The sequence below is a fragment of the Chelonia mydas genome, chromosome 20 (genome assembly GCF_015237465.2).
Source record: "Chelonia mydas isolate rCheMyd1 chromosome 20, rCheMyd1.pri.v2, whole genome shotgun sequence".
NCBI lineage: Eukaryota > Metazoa > Chordata > Testudines > Cheloniidae > Chelonia > Chelonia mydas.
The window spans coordinates 14961478-14976229 of record NC_051260.2 but is presented as its reverse complement, the minus strand read 5'-3'; the positions used below and the strand labels follow the sequence as shown (position 1 = coordinate 14976229).

The 14752-nt window shown below is 59.6% G+C and overlaps 1 protein-coding gene across 4 annotated transcripts; it reads left to right on the top strand.

Moving 5' to 3' along the window:
* The first annotated feature begins 1636 nt into the window (after positions 1-1636).
* On the top strand, positions 1637-14689 carry CRB3 (crumbs cell polarity complex component 3). 4 transcript variants are annotated; one of them, XM_043532959.1, is made up of 5 exons: positions 2571-2693; positions 7653-7910; positions 11218-11264; positions 11790-11930; positions 14631-14689. In XM_043532959.1, the coding sequence occupies exons 1-5, from the start codon at positions 2624-2626 to the stop codon at positions 14676-14678; spliced, it is 564 nt and encodes a 187-aa protein (XP_043388894.1). In that variant the 5' UTR covers positions 2571-2623; the 3' UTR covers positions 14679-14689. The 4 variants fall into 4 exon arrangements, with proteins under 4 accessions (XP_043388896.1, XP_043388895.1, XP_037743805.2 ...); XM_043532961.1 differs by lacking the exons at positions 2571-2693; positions 14631-14689 and adding an exon at positions 1637-1994 and having other exon boundaries at positions 11790-14609; XM_043532960.1 differs by lacking the exons at positions 2571-2693; positions 14631-14689 and adding an exon at positions 2449-2551 and having other exon boundaries at positions 11790-14609.
* Positions 14690-14752: the final 63 nt, after the last annotated feature.

The window sequence follows — 14752 nt, the reverse complement described above, 5'->3', positions numbered from 1 at the left end:
GTCCAGAGAGTGATTGGTCCCTTAGCCTGGACTTCCTGGGTCCCAGGAGAGAAACATTGACAGGGCATACTGGGGGCATGATCAGATTCCACTCTTATAGTGTCCCACTTCCTCCATGGAACTCAAAGTGTTTTGCAAAGGAGGGTCGCCAGCATTAGTGTACGGAGGGGGAAACTGAGGCACAGACAGGGAAAGTCACTTGCACAGAGGAAATCAGTAGCAGAGCTGGGACTAGAACCCAGGTGCCCTGACTCATACTCTCCCCTGCTTTAGCCACTAGACCCATGCTCCCCCCTGGATTAAAACCCAGGTGTCCTGACTCCCCGTGCCTTCCCGTTACTCTAACCTCTAGATCACACTCCACTCCTAGAGCTGGGAATAGAACCCAGGTGTCCTGGCTCCCAGCTTTAACCACTAGACCCCCCTCTCCTCCTAGATCCGGGAATAGAATCCAGGAGTCCTGGCTCCTGATCCCCACCGCCCCTGTTTTAACTAGATCACACTCCCCTCCCAGAGCTGCTCTCTGTCTAATGTGCTCATATGACACCCCTTCCCCCACCAGTATCTGGCAGTCTCAGAGAAGTGCTATTATATGACACACACACAGGGAAACTGAGGCACAGAGCAACCTGCCCAAGCAAGGAATTGACTCTTGGTTTCCTGCATCCCAAGCTAGTGCAATAATCACTGCTCCGTCATGTCTGTGCTGCCATATAGTGATAAAAATACCTGACTGAAGGGCTGGGAAATTGATCTAGCCGCAGCAGATCGAGTTCCCCATAAACGAGAGCCCTAATCCGGGGGCCGCGAGGGACAGTTGATCTGGGTTTTTACCATTGGAGACGAGAGCAGGATCCGGCCCCCTGCACGCCAGGAAGTGCCAAAGCATAGCCCCAAGGGAGAGAGCCGATCTAGGCCCAGCCCCGTCCTCAGGTGGGTTCAAGAGACTTATAACTCTAGCTTATTTAAATTCCATTCTGGCCATGACAGCAGCAGCTTTCTCGCCCAGGAATGTAGCGGGGGGAGCAGCTGGGGGCTTCTTGGCAAAGCGGCTGCCCCTGAGTGCCACGTCGGTTTCCAGGGGCCCTTTGCCTGCTGCCTGGCACCGATGGCTCCCCTCTGGCCTGGCTGCTGGGGTTTATGGGGTCTCCCCCGGCAGGGGCTGTGCTTCCATTAGGCATTCCAGCGCCGGCTCGGAGTCAGACACTGGGGGGCAGCAGGTGTCTAGGGGAAGGCAGGTTAGTGAGGGAAAGCAAGAGGTAGAGAAAGTCAGGGGTCCTGGGTTCTACTCCCAGATCTGGGAGTGGGGTCTAGTGGTTAGAGCAGGGGGCTGGGAATCAGGACGCCTGGGTTCTATCTCCAGTTCTAGGACAGAGTGTGGGTGAGTGGTTAGCACTGCAGGGACAGTGAATTAGTAGAACTTGTGGGTTCTATCTCAGGATCGAGGAGGACGGGTGGTGGGGGGATTAGCTCTCAGGACACCTGGGTTCTATTCTCATCTGTGCTGCTGATTTACCTTGAGCAAGTCACTTCCTTGTTCTGTGCCTCAGTTTCCCCCTCTATAAAATGGGGATACCAGTGCTCTCCACTCAGAGGTGGGGGTTGAGGCTCTACCCTTTAGGGCTGGCACAGCGCTTTGAGCTGGAAGGAGCCGTGTAAGGACAGGGTAATTATCATTGGTGTTTTACAGAGCTCACACGTGAAGTTCCGCCCCTGTGGAGAGAGGTGGCCTGTGACACCGGGAGCCTGAGGTCTAGATCCCAGAGGTCCCTCCTGGACTTAGAATTGATGAAGCCGAGTAGCCGACAATTCCTGGGGGGTTTCTCAGTGGAGAGGCTGTGTTACAAGAGGGAAACGGAAACATGCCCACCTAAATGGACAGAGACACACACACACACACACACAGAGGCATTAGCCAGCTCTCCAGGCTACGGCCTCAACCACAAAACCAGACTTTCTGGCTAACTGCTGCATCTGTGACCTGCTTTACTCAGGTGAGTAACCTTCATAGAAGCCAATGGGCTACATACATGAGCAAAGCTGCACATGGGATCGAGTGGAATCAGGCACGAGGCTAGGCGTCAGGAGAGCTTAATTCGACTCCCAGCTCTGCCATTGACCTTGGGCAACTGACGTCCCTGCTCCGTGCCTCAGTTTCCCCTCCCACCTTTTGTATATTTAGCATCTGAGCTCTTCGTGGTAGGGATTTTCTCTCACTCTATGTGTGTGCAGCCCCTGGCACACTGGGGGCTCTGATCTCAGTCGGGGTCTGTGCACCTTATGGCTGCAGGTGCATGTGGAAAGGCGAGGGTCCATCCTCTCCAGGTGGGAGGCAGGTGTGGGGGGGGGCTGCCTGCGAGCCGAGCTCAGGTGGGCTTGGCAAATCTCCCCTTACCTTGGGCCGGGTCTTTGGGGGCAGGGTCCCCTAGGCTACAGATAGGCCCAGGTGATCCCCAGCTCTCTGGGGCATCCTGGGCCCGTTCCCCTGCGTCAGGAGGGTCAGAGATGCAGCTGGGGCTCTGGGAGCGCCGCTCGGGTGAGCCCCGCCCAGGTGAGCGGGGGGGGCGGGACCTGCCTGGCTCAGGTGCGGGAGGAGGGAGGCACCTGCCTGTCCCTGGGTCACATGAGCGAGAGGGAAGGCGGAGCTGGCCAGATCGCAGCTCTGGGAGGGAGCGGACAGAGGGACCGGGCCGGTGAGTGCGGGGAAGGGGCTTGGGGCTCTATGGGGCGGCCCCCACCCAGGGAGCAGGCAGGGCCGAAGAACCCCCCCCTGCCTCTTTAAGAGAGCCTGGACTCCCCCCCCCCCCTTCCACTTAAAGCCAGGGGACTCCCCGGGGAGGAGGGGGAGCTGCTACCCAGGGAAGTGGGCATCTGCCCCACCCCCCCTCTCTTGGGATTTGGCTGCTGGAGGCTGGTCCCCTCCCCACACACACCTGTGCCTTGGGTCTGGCTTCTCTGATGCCACAGATCCGGGGGGCGGGGGGGCAGATACCCCCTGCTATGGCTTGTGTCTGGGGTTACCTACACCCCGGCCTAGGCCCGCCGTGGCCGGGGAGCGGAGATCCAGGCCAGTCCCTGCCCTAGCCCAGGGCAAAGGCGGCGAGAAGCCCGAGGCCCCGGGCGATCGGGTGCCTGGAGTTGATTCATGCTGGAGACAGGGCTTCCTGATCTCTCCGGGGGCTTCCTCCTTCGGGGGAGCCCCCCCGCACTGCGCTCCTGGGAGTAGCCCTGGCTGGGGGGGGCTGGGGAGGGGGTCGCTCTGGGCAGAAGCAGGTTAATGAGCTCTGGGTGACTTTCACTGGGTTAGCGCTTAATCAGCTGGTTAAAAATTGACCAGCGAGGCCCGGCTGGGCTGGGACCCACAGAGGGAGTCTGTATGGGGGGGACCCAGGGGCACCCCTATTTCTTTAAAACCACCTCCCTGCCCTGAGATGGACCTGGCAGGGCCTTGCAGGGGGGGGAGCTGGAGTGGGCTAGGGTAGGGGGCCATCACTAGCCCCAAGTGGCTCACCACCTGGCTGTGGGGTCTCGGGGGGGTGGGTGGGGTGGAGATTTGCCCGGGGGGGTGTGGTGGTGGCTTCTGCTGCTGTGGGCCAGAAATAAGGTCTGTGGTCTGTGACCTGGGCTCGTGCTTAGGGGGGCAGGAGTCTGGCTGGGGCCTGAACGACTGGGGGGGCAGGGGGGCATGTGTAAGTCCTGGGCTGAGCTCATGGCACATTCCAGGTGTAGCTTATGCCCCCCCCCCCCCCAGCTCTCTTTGTGCGCCCTCCCAACCCCTTCTATTTCAGATTCTCCTTGCTGTCTCCCCCCCCCCATTCATGCCAGGGGCTCTGTGTGCCCCTCAGGCCATCCCCCAGCCCCCCCATGGCAAGGTCCCCTTCTCCCTGTGTGGGTGGCTCTTTGCTCCCTTCCCCAGTGGCAGTCTCTCCCATGCCTGTGACTCTGTGTCTCCCCACCCTCACTTTTCCCCATCCCTTGGTCCCCTATTCCCCCTCCCCCATACCAGGCTCCCCTCTTCCCAAGGGGCTGCTGTGGGCCCCCTATTTCGCTTTCCCCCATGCCAGGGGTTCTGTGTACCCCCATTGCCCCACTGCATACCAAGGTCCCCAACAGGCCCTTCCTCCCTCTCTGCACACGTCCTGGACTCTCAATAGAAAGGTGGGCCGTGACGAGCCCCAAATGAGTGGCCACACCAGAGAAATTTGGTGCGGTAGCCCCCTCGTGGCCCGCTACCACAGGGCTGGGACATGTACCCCATGTTCACCTGCACAGCTGCCCACAGCTGTTCATCCCCTGGCTGGGAGGAGGTGGCTGCTCGCACCGGGCTGGGCTCCTCCCTGGGAGCTCTGTGCCTGGTGGATTTTACCTTATTATCTGGGTTCCTCTAGCGCCCCCCCCAGGCGAGCAGGGCCCTGGTGTGTTGGGTGTGGCAGAGACACGGTCTCTTGTAAGCTCTGTGGGACAGGGAATTGAAATAGACAAGGAAAACAAAGAGTTTTCACAGAGCAGACGGGGAAACTGAGGCACAGAGTGGGAGAGTGACTGGCTCAGGAAGTTGGGCAGAACTGGGAGTGGATCCCGAGTCTGACTCACGGGCCTGTGTCTTAGCCACTAAACCATGTTCCCTAAGCAAGGGTGTGCGGCTTCTAACCCAGCCCCCTTGATAAATAGCCCCTGGCAAGAGGCAGCCCCCCGGCCCCAAAGAGCTTGCAGTCTAAATAGGTGGGAGGGGAAACTGAGGCACAGTGAGTTGACCAAGGTTCGTGACCATGCTGGAAAGGGAACTCGGCTCTCCTGGGTCACAGCCCGGAGCCCTGGCCACTAGGCCACGCTGCCTGCCAGGTTCTCTGTAGACCTCGGGACTGGTTGAGCTGACATGGCTGTTGTGGGTGTATGGAGAGGCCTGTGGTTTATTGAAATACCGGAGAGCAGCATTTCTGGTGGCAGCTGGAAGAAATATGGGTTTGGTTCGTTGGGCCATTCATTAACACATGAGTGATTGGATGATGAGGTGGGGGTGGGGAAATGGGCTGGGTTTTTCCTGGGATGGGAACCACAAGGAGTATGGAGCAGTGGGTAGAGCAGGGAGGGCTGGGACAGGAGCCTGGATTCCTGGTTCACAGGCCTGGGAATAGTGTCTTCTCCGGCTTAGAGCGGACAGCCAGGACTCCTGGGTTCAATTCCCAGTTCTGCCAGTGACTCGCTGTGTGGACTTCTGGTTTCTGTGCCTGGCTGTGCACTGGCCCAGCACTCTGCCTCCATCTCACTTGGGCAAGTCCCTTCCCTGCTTGGTGCCTCAGTTTCCCCATCTGTAACACTTGCCTTCCTCCCGGGGCGCTGTGAGGTTAGATTCGGCCAAGGTCTGCGCAGTGCTTTGGTACCCTGGTTGCTTGCATGCCGCAGCAGCTCAAATGTGAGCTAGGATGGGGATCTGCTGAGAGCAGCGGGGGTGGGGAAAGGGTCTGTTCTGTGGAGAAGACTCCCTGAGCAGGGGCCATGGCAGGTTTGCTCCCCTCCACCCTGCCCCCTCGAGCTTTGCCCTGCCTAATCCGGGGAGCCCTGGGTGACAGGAACTGCCTAGGGCCCGAAATCCTCCTCCTGATGAATACATTTGCATCTCCAAAGGGCTGGATCACTAGAATTGAATGGATCCAACTGCTGGGAAACTTCATTCCACACACCAAAGAGGCTCCTACTACCCTCCCTCCCTCCCCATTCACTTTGTGCCTCCCTCCTCCCGCCTGCCAGGGGCTCTGTGTGCCCCATTTCAGGGTCCCGCTTTCCTCCCAGCCCCCTATTCCCACCCCCTGCCAGGGGCTCTGTGTGCCCCATTCCTCCTTCCCCGCCATTATCTCTCGCACTTTCTTTTTGTGCCTTCAGCTGGTTCTTTGATCTGGAGCCGATTCAGCCCTGATCAAAGCTCAGGGATCTACCCACCAGATGTTGGGGACTCCATGTGTCCCCTGTTCCCCACCCCTCCCTTCAGTTTGTCTGATCATTCCCCAAATCAACAGGGAGCTGCCCTGAAATATCCCTGGAAGTTTGGAAGCGATCGGACAGGGCATTGCAAAGTCATTGCCTTGTGGACAATGCAGAAGTGCCACCGAGTAGATCCTGTGGACTCCTGAGCTTGGCCACGAATGGGTGGGATGTGCGGCTTTCTAGATACTTTGCACGGCCCCCCGTCTCGCTACGATCCAGGGTCTTCACAAGCTTTCGTAGATTTAGCCTCCTGATTTCCCCCCCCACCCTGTATTGGTCGATCAATGCAAAACCCGGCGCGCCACTCGCTGTCCGTGCGTGTGACGTGATTGCTCTGGAGAGCTACAGCTGCCCCGTTCCAGAATTTCTGGGAATGTTCTAAGCACCCCAATTGATTGTGGGGGGGGAAACTGGAAAAGGCAGATCCCGTCAGTGGGAGAGAGGGGAACGTCCGGCCTGCCGAGTGCCCAGCTGCTGCCGCAGATGGAGGAATCGGATAGCTGGTCCTTGACAGCAGCTGTGTGCGCTCTCGTTGGGTGGGCAGCTCAGCCTGGGTCCGCAGCCCTCTACTTTATCTCGGCGGGGTCTGACCGAGAATGAGGCGGGATCCCCAGCGGGCGAGGTGCTGGACAAAGACAGGATAAGAGACAGTCCCTTCCCCCAAAGCGCTTGTCTAAACAGACTCTCCCCACCCCTGCTGGGAGACAGGGCGGTCTCGTTTTCTCTTATTGTACAGATGGGGAAACTGAGGCACAGAGCGGGGCAGTGATTTGCCCAAGGTCACCCAGAGGGTCAGAACTGGGAATAGAGCCCAAGGCTCTGTCTGCGAGGCTGACACGGTGAGGTCTCTGCTTCCAGCTGTGTTGGGGCTGGATTCTATCCCGGAGGCAGGCCCACGAGGAGCAGCGTCACGCTTGCCTAGCACGGTGGCTGAGGGCTGCTTCAGCTGAGGCCTAGGCTTGCTAGATGAGGCAGTGTGGCCTAGCAGACAGAGCCTTGGGTGGGGACTCGGGACACCTGGGTTCTAGGCCCAGCTCTGCCTGCTGGGTGACTCTGGGCAAGTCACTTCCCTGCTCTGCCGCGCCTCAGTTTCCCCATCTGTAGCATGGGGGGAATGATTGTGACCTTCCGTGTAAAGCGCTTTGGGACTGGCTGGATAAGAGCCTAGAATTATTTCTGCACGTGCCCGGTTCTGTTCTGACTCCAGCTCCTGGCGCTCTGTCCGAACTTAACCCTTTAATGACTTGAGTACACCCCCGCCCCCAGCCAAAGGGGCCGTGGGCACCAGGAACTGGCTGAGAGAAACCCTGAGCAACAGAGCTCAGTCTGGAGAGGATCCCAGCCACCCTGGGAGCCCCAGGTGCGTGCGGAAACAAACCAACCAACCTCCACAAGAGGTTGTAAATGCCGGGGGGGGCTCCAGAATCCCTTGCTCAAACGACCCCAAATTTGGACCACAGATCCCACCCCGCTCCCCCATGAGGGGCAGCAAATTTCATGCCAATCCAAGGAAGTGGTTGGATCGTAGAGCGCCCGGAAGATCCGACCTGATGGAGGGGTAGGCTGGGTGGTCTGGGGGTCTAATGGATGCAGAGCTGGGGGAGGGTGTCACTGAGGGGGCAGGGGGTTTACCAGTGACTCTGACCCCTTTCTCTCTGTCCCTTTCCCAGGTGGTGAAACTCTGGGGGCTGCCGGTTCTTTGTCATCCCCATCTCCAAGGGCCCCCCAATGGGCTGAGGACCCTGGGAAGCAGGAGACTGTGTTACCATTGCACCATCAGGATTGTGATCCCTCCAGGGAGAGGGGGAGTGACCCCCCCATGTCCTCCCCTCCCCCCCAGACACCTGGGGGAGCGATGGCGGGCTACAGTCACCCCTTGCTCCTGGCCGTGGCCCTGCAGTCCCTGTTACAGCTGGCCCTGGGACAAGGTAGGTGGTGGGTTGTTAAGTACATCTGCTTCCACACCGGGGAGGAGGGCTGGGAGCCAGGACTCTTGGGTTCTATCTGCAGCTTTGGGTGGGGAGTGGGGTCTAGTGGTTAAACAGCCTGGAGTTCTCTTAAGTCCACCACTGATTCAGCAAGTTATTTTCCCCCCCCCCCCCCACCATGCTCACCCCTTCCCCTTTGTGGTGGCAGGGACCGCGACCTTATCCTGCTGCTCCAATGGCCCACGACCAGAAGGAGAATCCCCTCTCCCTATCGGCAGTATAGGCCCTATGACACACATCCGAGCAGTTCTGATTCCATGCAGCAGAGGGCAGCGGTGCCCCCAAACACTGCAAGAAAGTGGATAATGGAAGGAGGCTGCAGCTTAGCTTGACTAAAGTTGCTGCTGTTGTTAGTCTGGGCAGCCAGAGGGGGGGACTTCGTGGCTTTAGATTCTCGTCACCAGGGCTGCGGATGGAGCGCCGGGGTCAACCCAGCATTGCCCGGGTCAGACCAAAACACAGGACATTGACCCTCATGTGTGTTTCCCAGCATGTGGGTGATGGGCACAGTTAATCGGCTGCCATGCCCCACCCCAGAGGTGGCTGCATTTCAGCATTGGCTGAGCGATCCCTGCGCACCGCTGCTGCGTGGCTATTAGCCAGCTGCCCTGTTCTATCCCAGAGGTGGCTGCATTTCTGTGGTAGGAAGAACGATCCCTGCATGGAATCGTTGGGAGAGGGGGTGTCACCCTTTGACATGCAAGGCCCAGATTGGCAGGTTTGATTGTTTTTTATTTTTGTTCCCCCCTCCTTGCTTCCATAACATCTTCCACTGGAGTTATTACATGGGAGAAGGAACATACAGTACCCCGCGGGGTGGGGTCCTGCTCCAGGACCGGGGCGCTGAGGTGCTACCGTAATACACCTAATAAATAACGTGCGACACCCACCATACCATAATCCATATAATGGAGTTGATGCCTGAAGCAGGGGACTAGATTTTTAATGTGGCCAGCATACATCCTCTTTCCCCCCCCCCCCCCCCCCCGCCCCCCGGCAGCTTCCCAGGGCAGATCTTGTGGCTCTCAGTCCCCAGATCCCCCCCGACAGGGGGCCGTTGCTGCTGCCCCGCTCCAGGGCAAACCACAGGTGTGTTTGTGGAAGGTCCCTTCTCCGTTACGGCTTGATCCCGGGCCCCGCGCCAGCCCTGGCAGAGAGCCCGGGGAGCGGGCGAGGTGGGGCAATGTGGTTTCAGTTGTCCGGGCGCTGGGTTTCGGAGCCTGACACGGGTTGATCCACGCCCTGGAGGGGGTGGGGGGAGGGAGAGGCTGGAATAGGGTGGGTGAGTCACCTCTGTTGGGGGAATGTCCCTGGGACTGGTTGATCTCTGAGCACCCCGCCCGCCCCGTGTGTATGTCTGTTTACAGGTGGAGTCACCTACAAGAGTTTTAAGACCCCAAACAAACAGTTTCAACCCCCCCCCCCCCCCCCCCAAAAAAAAACAACAAAAAAAAAACCCAAACCACCACCACCGACAACCATATAATTTACTGCTCTGGGCAAAGTGGGGGAGGGTCCAAGTTCCTTATCAAGCAAGGACTCAGGCTGCACAGTAAGGGCTAGTGGTTAGAGCGGGGTGGGGGCAGGGACTGGGAGCCAGGACTCCTGGGTTCCATTCCTAACTCTGGTAGGATCTAGGGCTTGGGGGGGTGGTGGTGGTGGTGGTTAGGAGTAGGGGCTGCTGGATTCTCAGCCCTGGGAGGGGAGTGGTTAGAGCAAGAAGGGATTGGGAGCCAGGACTCCTGGGTTCTATCCCCAGCTCTGGGAGGGGAGTGGGATTTAGAAGCGGGGTGCTGGGAGCCAGGACTCCTGGGTTCTATCTGCAGCTCCGCCATTGGCTAGCAAAGGGGGGGGGGGTTACTTGGGACCAGCCTTGTGCGGGGCCAGTCCTGTGCATACCAAGGCCCCTCTTCCTGCTGGATCCCAGAGCTCTGAGTCGCACCCTGATCCTGGGAAGGGCTCCAGCCCCTCCCAGCTGCCTGTTCCGGCCTGACCTGCTCTCTAGGTTGCAATGCACAAGGGCGCTGGAGCTGGGAGCATGGGCTGAAGGCCAGGCTGGGGACTGGGCAGGGCAGACAGGGGCACCCTGGGAGTTGTAGTTCCCTTCCTGTGTAATGATGGGGGAGGGGAAGGGAGCGGCTGGCCTGGCTCGGAGACTAGCGGGTTGCTTACAGGCTGGAGGCAGAGTCCCGGGCCCTGGGAGGCTGGATGGCGCATGGGGGAAGCAGAGCTGGGATTGCGGGAATGAGCCCAGGGGTGCGGTCGAGTTGTCCTCTACGTTGGGCTGGGAGTAGGTCTAGTGGTTAGAGCTGGGACTCAGGGCTTCTGGGTTCTGTCCCCTGGGGATGGGTGGTTGGGGATGGGTGGGCTGGGAGTCAGGACACCGGGGTTCTGTCCCCAGCTCTGGGAGGGGGTGCGTGTGTGTATGGGGGGGGTCTAGTGGTTAGAGTGGTGGGGGGCTGGGTTGGATGAATATGGGGGCTGGCTTGTGTGCACTGCTGCCCCCTGCTGGGCGGGGAATACCATCCCGGGTCCCCAGGTGGCTGAGTGGGCGGGTGGTTGATGGGTTTCTCTTGCTGACCTGAGCTCTTGGGGGACAGCGTTGGGCCAGGCTGCTGTCGGGCTGGCGGAGACCTTCAGGCAAACCGCGGTCTCTGCTGGAAGTGATACTCTCTGCTCGGTGAAGGGCCCGCAGAATCAGAAGCCCCCCGGGGCGGTGCTGGGGGGGCGCTGTGCTGCAGGGAGTGGGCTAGGGGGCGCTGTCAGTGCTGACCCCAATGTCCCACTGTGGCACTAGGAGGTGCTGTGTTACAGGGAGCAGGGACTGGGCTCAGTAGGGGGCGCTGTCCAATTGAGGTCATTATAGGTCACTCCATATGGCACTTTTCTAAGAATTGGGGTGGTGGTAATTTAGGGGGGAACGTGACAGCTCATTTGGATGACCCCAGGCTGCTGCTTCCTTAAATAACCCTCCCCCTGCCCTGGTGCACTTGAAACTGGGAATCTCCTTCACTTCCTGTCCTAAGCTGTTGCCTTGCTCTGCAGTGGCTCACCAGCTGCCACCCCAGAGGTGGCTGCATGTTGGTGCTGGTGCCTGTGTAGCATCAGTGCCATGGTTGAGCTTTCCGAGCGCTGGGGGGGTGGGCTCCAGCAGATGCCTCCTATCATCAAAGCCTCCGATTGCACCCCCTTGCCGTACCCCTCCACCCGCTAAGCTCCGTTCTCTTTATCCCTCTTTTAAATCAAGTCATGAATGGGAGCACCGCGACACCCACATCCGCATCGGGGCTCACGGTAAGTAGGCGTGGGGGGGCGGATCAGCTGTGTGTGTGTGTGTGTGTGGTGGGGGGGGTGCTTATCCCAGCATGCACTGGGGAGAGAGACTTGATTGGAACTGGGCTGGAAGCTTGGAGACACACACACACACACACAACACACTATAGAGTATGTGGGGGGGTCCAATTTGGGAAGGGGGGGATCTGAGGCCAGGAGGCCTAGCTCCCCACCTCTGCTTACCACGTCCTCTGGGGAACCCCCATCTTTACCTTCCACACTCCTGGTTTGCTCCTGGTGTCAACCCCCCCACCCCCCATCCTCAGCTCCAACCCTGCCCCTGGTCGAATGCCCGGCTCCATTGTGCATGCAGCGATCTCCCCTCTGTGCAAGAGTGTTCTCCTCTGCATCGGCCTCCCACTCCCATTGCTAACACAGGCCCCCCCTTCCCCTCCGGCACCTCTCTGCCCCCCCACCCCACCCCGGGAACTGGGCAGGGCATGATTCTGGTTCTTTGTCTCACTCTTCCCCCCTCCCTCCTGGCAGGAGTCGGAGCGGCTGGCAGCCATCATTGTCCCCTCCCTGGTCGGGGGTCTCCTGCTTATTGGACTTGTGATCTTTGGGGCGCTCAAGGTGCGGGAGAGGAGGCAGACGGAGGGCACCTACCGGCCCAGCAACGAGGAGCAGGTGGGTGCTCGGGTGGTGACGAACACTAACCTCCAACTGCCCCCCGAGGAGCGGCTGATCTGACCCTGGGGGAGGGGGGGTCACACACACACCCCCTCCCCGGACTGGCAGACTCTGTCCTGACTGGATATTGCGGTTCCAGAGCCGGCCACACACCTGGGGGCCGCTCCTTGCTCTCTGCTGGCCGGAAGGAGCCGACGTCTTCGTCGCTGGATGCAGGATTTCCACCTGCGCCCCCCTGCTGCGGGCGGGGGGGTGCCGCCCAGCCAGGGCGGACACGGGGCAGCTCGCCTGCGAGCCTGCTGGCCATGCTGCCGCTCAGCTACATCGCCTCCTGGTGGCAGAAGCGGTGGGAGCCTCTGCTGCTGGGCTGGAATATTGGCGGAGCGCTCAACCTCGTGCCTGTTTCCACCTGGCTGGATTACTTGTCTTGTGACCTCCCCTACCTCTGTCTGTTCTGGGGCAGGCTGTGTTTAAGCTGCCCAGCTCACCAAGCCAGCCTCAGCTTGCAGATGGGGAGTGACTCTGCGTTGGCACCCGGGCTGGTGAAAGCAAGGCTGGCCCGGCAGCGAAGGAAGGGGAAGCTGTAAACTCCTGCTCTAGCCTCCGGGGAAGGTTTTGGCCTTAACCGTCGTGCCTCCGTTTCCCCATCTATCACCCCCACACCATCCCCCCGCTCACCCTGGTGCTCTTATGGTTACAAAACCTGCAGCCTTGTTGGATGCATGTGGAAGGTGCCACATCACTCTGTAGTGGCTGGTGAATGCACAGGATAATAGCCTCCTGCTGCTGCCAGCTGATGGAGCTGCTCCTTGGGCTGGGGGGCTGAAGGTACTGGACTCAAACCTGGGCCACTGATGGGGTCATTTCTCGTGGTGGGGGGCGGGGGGGAGGCATGAAATAATTAAAAAAGCAACTCGGCAGCCTCCTTTGCTGTCCTGTCTAGGGGGATGGGACCAAACTGCACCCACTTTACCGGTCCAGTCTCTTTGTCCTCTGGGACAGCCATGTTTCGTCCCTCCTTTAAACCAAGACTTGCTGGGAGACTTTTCCCCATGTGCAGCAACCCGCCCCCAGAGCAAGTTCAGTGGCTTTTCTCCCAAGCCGCAGTGTCCCACAGCACAACCCCGCCCCATTGCTGCTCCCCCAGCCAGCACCTGGGCCAAGGTCATTTCCCTGCATGGGGCAGCCTGGGGCACAGCACCAAGGTGCCCCCTACTCGGCGAGGCTGGAGCAGGAGCAACCATCCCCCTGCCTGAGGCTTCCATACCCAGCAGCAGTAGAAGCAGTGTGTGGGCTGATTTCCTTGCCCCATTAGTCACTTGAACCAGCCGTGGTTCCTGAGCCTCTGGCGTGGCCTGTGGGTTGGTGGATCTTAACTCCAAGAGTTTTTCTCCCACCAGTGCCTTGGCCATTTGAGTTATGCGGAACACACACAATCCATAGGTTTAGAATAGGCTGGCCCATGGTGCTGGCTTTGCCTTTATGCCACCTGGGGGTTGTCCTGTGAACATCTCAGCTTCTCTTGACTCTAACAAACTTTGATAAAGTGGCAGCAAGTTCCCCAGGCTTCTAAGGGAGGAAGATGCGGGGGAACTGTTTGCCCAGCGGGCCATCCAGCATCAGGGGTTGCTGGGAACCCAGTTCCCCAGCCAACTGCTTGGATCATCTTTCCAGCCCCTGGTCGGTGCTTCCTCGCTGTAGCCCGTGTCTTGGCTCTGTCCCCTGGCGCCTCCGGGGCACGCTAACCTTGCTCAGTGGCCGGCTGAAAGCTTCCCTGCTCCCACAGCTGTCACCTGGTGCTGCACGTTCTCCGCTCAGTCACCTCTTCTCTCCTTTCAGTCCTCCCGGGAAGACCCGAAATTAACCGAGCTGTGAGAGCCAGGAGCAAAGGTCACCAGAGCTTGGCCCTTGCCCTTTGAAAGTGCCGGAGTTGGAAGCTCCCTGCCTCATGCCCGCCCACCGGTCAGTTCCTAGTCATCCCCTCCCCGCAGGGTCACGCTGCCCAGTTTTGCATGGGCCAGTGGCCGCTTCTTACTACAACCTCCCTGTTCACCCAGCACGAGGGGGGGGCTGGTCGCTGACTGGGGTGCCTGGGCCCTGTGATGATACAAATAACTGCACCAGTGCAGCTCTGCTCACAGCTCAGGGTGGGCCCCCTGGTGCAGCTCTTTTCCCACCGCCAGCCCTCAAACCTCTTCTTCAGCTGACACACCTCCAGCGGGGCTGGGAGCCATGTAGGATTTAGGCACCTCCAGCCCTTTGAGGACCTGGGCCTCAGACCCAGGGGGTTTAGGTGCCCCAAGTTGCTAATCTTACCCCTTCTCTGCACCCAAATATGCAGCAATTTAATTGACCCCCCCCAGCTCAAAAGGGAGGCTGGTCGTGCCAGGACGGCTCTGCCTCAGACCAGCTGGGTGATCTTGGACGAGTCACGTCACCTCTTGTGCCTCAGTTTCCCTAGCTGTGGGAAGCCAGTCCTACAGAGCCCCGGAGGATGGGGAGGCAGGGTTACCTGCCCCACGGGGTGCTGCGGTGGCAGCTGTTTAAGCTGGGTTTATACCGCGGGGTGTTTTCCCTCCTTTGTGCAAATACAACTTTTATTTTTTTTGTAAAATAAACTAATTTGGGGATCCATTAAAAAAAATGGGGACCATGCCTCCCCCCCCCCCCCCTTGCTGAGTGACTCATTTTTTGCAGGGGGTGGGATCCGGTCCGCCAAAGGAGGGCGGCAGCAGCTGCTCTTGACCGCGGCGCCCCACGGCGGGGAAGGGGGAGGCAGCCTGAGGCTGGCTAGGGGGAGCGTTCAGCCCCGCCCCATT